Genomic DNA, 5000 nt, shown 5'->3' with positions numbered 1-5000 from the left:
TTTCTCTCTTTCTCTCTCACACACACACACACACGCTGCTTTTGTAATCTATGATTGAGTCGCACACTGGTGGGGGGTGGGCGTGAGATCGAGGCGCAGCATTTAGAGAGAGATGGAGATGAGAGAGAGATGGAGAGAGTAGTACAAAACTAGGTGATTTCAATGATCGGACCTGTATTCTTAAAATACAGCCAAACAGAGAGGGAGGGGGGGGGAGAGAGAGTGTCCCTTGTGTACTCTGTGCTTCAGAGAGCTTTTGGATTTCTGAACCACAAGGAGAATAAACGGTTGGTTAGAAGAGAAAAATAAGCAGAGAGAGAGGGAGAGAGAGGCAGATAGAGAGAGAAAGAGAGAGGGAGAGAGAGAGAAAGACAGAGAGAGAGAGAGACAGATGGAGAGAGAGAGAGAGAGAGAGAAATATGAGTCTCTTGGAGATGACCTGCACGGTGGATAGCTTGAGGCTCACCTGAGAGCTCCTCCAGTATCTTCTCCCAGTCCTCCTGCCATCCTCCTCTCCTTTCTTCACCGCCCATACAGTACACACACCGCGTTGAGCAACATACACACAATGCACACACCACATGCTCACACACACGCGGAGACACAACACAGACACAGACACACACAGACACACACACACACACACACACACACACAATGCACACATACACACACAGACACACACACACACAGAAAAACACTACACACAAAACAGACACACACACACACACACACACACACACACACACACACACACACACACATGGCAGCCAACACACCCCCCCCACTCCTCCCCCATCCCCGAGGGCGTCCGCTGCCGTTCGCCGGCTCCGTCTCCATCTCTTTATCAGCGCTGAGCCAGATTAACCAGCAGCCTCCAGCGCAATCTGCCTGCGTGCACACACAGCGCCGAGGAGGAGGAGGAGGAGGAGGAGGAGGACGAAGCAGGAGAGAAGGGACTGAGGAGAGGCACTGACAGGAGAGCCACGTAGAAGGAGCAAGGCGTACAGAGATAAGGGACGAGAGAGAGAGAGAGAGAGAGAGGGAGTGTGTGTGTGTGTGTGTGTGTGTGTGTGTGTGTGCGCGTGTGTGGACAAGAGAGACAACGGAAAGAAGAGGAAATTAGAAATAAGCCCACTTCCCAGAGGACTTTGCGCTCAGTGTTAATGTGTGTGTGCGCGCGTGCGGTTGATGGACTTCAGCTGAGCTGTGTGTGTGTGTGTGTGAAGGAGCTGTGTTAGTCGTGTAGGACTGGACGTGTGTGACTGCCCCCAGCCAAAGCACTCTCGCAGAGGACCGGGTGAGAGTGGAGAGAAAAAGAACAGAAAGTGAGGAGAGAAGAGAGGAGTAGAAAAACAGGAGCGAAGGAGAGAGAAGAGGAGAAGAGGGGAGAGGACAACCAGCAAGAGAGAGTGAGTCAGGAGAAAAGGTAGTCACAGCTCAACTCCTCTCTCCCCCTCTCTCTCTCTCTTTCTTTCTTTCTTTCTCTCTCTTTCTCACTCTCTCTCTCTTGTTCTCCCTGGCTACCTCTCTTCTCTTTCCCCCTCTACTTTATCGCTCTCTTCATCTCTGCTGGTCAGCCTACTCTCCCTCTCCCTCTCCCTCCTTTACTCTCATACTCCTTCTCCTTCTCTCCCTCTCTGTGCTGTACTCTCCCTCCCCCTCCCTCCCTCTCTATCCCTCTCTCTCCCTCCCTTTTTCCCTCCCTCCCTCTCTCCCCTCTCTCTCCCCCTCTCTCCCTGTGTTGGTGCTGCTCGGTGCTCAGCAGTCTCAGTGGAGAGGCTCAGAGAGAGAGAGAGTGTGTGTGTGTGGCTGTGAGCGCAGAGCAGCGCAGCGCAGTCGGGTGCGACTCTCAGCGGAGTATTTATAGTGGCAGCCGCCACCTCAGGACTAACCTGAGAACCTGACGCGCCTCCGCTCTCCCCACCTCTGCTGGGACCCCCCCTCTCTCCCTCTCTCTCTTTCTCTCTCTCTCTCTCTCTATCTTTCTTTCTATCTCTCTCTCTCTTTCTCACTCTTTCTCGGACGCGTCTTTTGAAAACATCCTCGGAGGATCGCTTTTCCATATCCGGCTTTGGCTCCCTACTGGGGAGCACTTGAGCGCTCGACTCCCCCCCCCCTTGGCCCAAGACTGCTGCGTGCATGTGTGAGTGAGTGAGCGGGCGAGCGGGCGCGTGTGCGTTTAAGGATTCCTTTCACACTCCTGGAAAAGGGGGCTCCAGAACTCCGCCTCCGCCGGGGGAGAGCGCGGGGGGCGGGTAGAGAGAGAGCCGCAGCGCGAGCGCTGCGTTTTTCACATCGTGCGGCGTCTCGCCCGGTGGAACACTGTTCAGCTCCGTCGCCAACGCTACCGGCACCCCCTCCGCCGGGATGCAGGTGTCGTTCGTGTGCTCGGACCACCGGTCCATGAGCCGGAGCACCGACGACCGGCTCAGCCGCCAGCAGAACGCCAACAGCCCCAGCGGCCCGCGCAGCAAGTTCCGCGCCGTCGCCATGGTGGCGCGCAGCCTCGGGCAGCTGTCCGTGCAGAGCGCGCCGTCCTGCAGCGAGCAGAGCATACGGACCGGCATGAAGTATAGGTAGGAGAACGTTCCCGTAACCACCGCGTTCCGCAGCAGTGGAACATTGCCACTCACAATGTTGTGCAATAGACTGATAGAATGTTTTGGTAGAATGCGACAGGACTGTTCCACAGTAAGAGAACATGCATGGAAACCCAGAAAGTTGTGCAAACAATTGGGTAGAATATTGCATAAAAGCATTGAGGAGAACATGCATAAAAACCACAAAACAGACACAAAGGAATGTTAGAACATAGACTAGAGAAGTGGGCGAGCTTCCACACTGAATTAGTGCAAATTAATATTTTCATGCAGTTCTTGAACCTGTCCGAGAACCTAAATGAGAACCTTTTTGCAAGAGTCACAGCATAGAATATTGAAAGACGCATGGTGTATTCAGGATACAGGCAGGCAGGATAGGACGTACCGTATGTTTGTGGAGTCACAACAATGAAAACCTAAAATGCTCATGCATTTCATAAGTACGTGCTGGAACCACAGCTCAAAATGTTTTTAGCAGAACTAGAATGTTAAGTTCCTCTGGGGTGGTGGTTGGGGGTGGGGGGGGGGGGGGGGGGGGGGGTGAGGGTGAGTGAGAGGCATGTTTGGCTCTTCACGAGCATGTCTCTCTGCAGTCTCGACTTCAGCCAAAGCGCACAGACTATGTCGCGCCTCGACACGCTGAACTAAAGATAAATCATTACATCTTCTCCTCGTGCCTCCTCCTCCTCCACCAGCCTTCACAGCAAGCCAGGGCGCTGATTTCACCAGAGCATTGCTATAGTTACCAGTTTGGCTCCCATCCTCAGAGAGAGATGAAGAGAATGAGAGAGGGGGAGAGAGAAAAAGAGAGAGATGGAGGAAAGATTAACTAGGGAGGGTCGTTCACCGCATCCGTTTGCAATCAGCCTTGTCTGAAGCGAGACAAGTAAGTGGCGTCTCTGAAGTGCCGGAGAGTCACTGCCCGCTAACCAATCACAGAGCGGCGAACGAGAGTTGGGTCCTAGACGCTAAGTGGCTCTGACAAAAGGGCTTTCTGGTGCGCCCGGCTGAGCAGCCAATCAGAGCGCAGGGAGCGGAGTTTGGGTCCGGACGCTAAGTGTCTGTGATGGAAGGACACTCTGATGTGACCCTGTACTGGAGGATGGAGAGGAGAGGGGGGGAGAGGGGAGGAGAGGAGGGGAGAGGAGGGGAGAAGAGGAGGGGAGAGGGGAGGAGAGGAGGGGACAAGAGAGGAGGTGAGAGGAGAGGAGAGGAGAGGAGGTGATTAAAGTGAAGAGGCTGCTGCAGAAATCAGGCGGTGCGGTGGGAGGCCATTATGGCTCACAGTGGGCCACTGAGGTGCAGCCTGCGCTGGGGAAGATGGATGCCGGCCGTGATGAGCAGCAAGCGGCGTAACCTAATCGTCCTGCTGAGAACTATACACACACTCACCAATCCATATCAATAACCGCTCATCAACCGTACTACTGGAACCCATTCCTCTCTCTCTCTCTCTCTCACTCTCCCCCCTTTGTCTCTCTCTCCCTCTCTCTCTTTATCTCTATTCCCTTCTCTCTCTCTCTCTCTCTCTCTCTCTCTCTCTCTCTCTCTCTCTCTCTCTCTCTCTCTCTGCCAGTGAAATGCCCAGAGCACTTAGCAGCATCGCGCATCACTATTTGTTTTGCATCGTTTTTGTTTGCCATTCCTCTGAAACAATTGGAGTGTCACACAAACGAAGCCTAATCTCACTCTCGTGGTAAAACTCCATCAAATATAATTGTACTCCTTTGCAGTCACTCTTCATGTGCCTACAGTGCTTGGTGTTGAGAGTTTGTTGTGTGCTTTAACATTCATAGAGAGCCACATCCATGTGAAGTCTTTGCCTGAAGTCTTCTGTCAGCCAGACATCTCCATTTTAGCATTGTGTGCGTGTGTGTGTGTGTGTGCGCGAGCGCGTGTGCCTGCATACAGTAGACGGGAAGCTAACACCGCTGGGTTCCTTTTGAGGAGAAAATGATCCAATGGAAAATGACTTCCATTAGGCCACAGTGGCTCTGAGCGCTCTATGAGTGAATGGAATCCCTTTCAATGGGGTCCGGTTACCAGATGATAGCCACTCAGCCGCGGCCCTTATTACAGATTTAGATGGGTTTAGTAGGGGCCCCTATCACTGTCATTATTCATCCAAACAGCATCCCATTGCATTTGCTCATACTGGCCAAATAGCACTGTTGGATATTTAGAATTGAGAAATAATAGTTACATGGACTGGGGGAGTATCTGCACACACACACACACACACACACACACTCGCTTGCACACGGGTGCTCACACATCCTCAAACAGATTGCGTTTTCACGCTGCATATATTTCATGTGTGTTGTTTTCGTGTGGCTGCTGTGAGTCTTGGCATGAGGGTGGGAGAGCTGTTATCACTGGAGGCCTAATGAGGCTGAC

At 52.8% G+C, this 5000-nt stretch overlaps 1 protein-coding gene across 4 annotated transcripts in view; it reads left to right on the top strand.

Annotated features, from left to right (window-relative positions):
* The window catches only part of kcnab2a (potassium voltage-gated channel subfamily A regulatory beta subunit 2a), a 139602-nt gene that overhangs the window by 90418 nt on the left and 44184 nt on the right, over positions 1–5000 (top strand). The window contains exon 1 of one of the 4 annotated variants that reach the window (XM_062544353.1): positions 2259–2579. The exons of the other annotated variants lie outside the window; for them this stretch is intronic. Within the exon in view, the coding sequence (XP_062400337.1) occupies positions 2371–2579 (209 nt within the window). The 5' untranslated portion in view covers positions 2259–2370. Of the gene's footprint in view, positions 1–2258; positions 2580–5000 lie in introns of those variants that run through there. 4 annotated transcript variants of the gene reach the window in all.

The sequence above is a fragment of the Sardina pilchardus genome, chromosome 9 (assembly GCF_963854185.1).
Source record: "Sardina pilchardus chromosome 9, fSarPil1.1, whole genome shotgun sequence".
NCBI classification, from domain to species: domain Eukaryota; kingdom Metazoa; phylum Chordata; class Actinopteri; order Clupeiformes; family Clupeidae; genus Sardina; species Sardina pilchardus.
The sequence above is the reverse complement of the archived record's forward strand: the minus strand, read 5'-3'. Positions and strand labels throughout refer to the sequence as shown.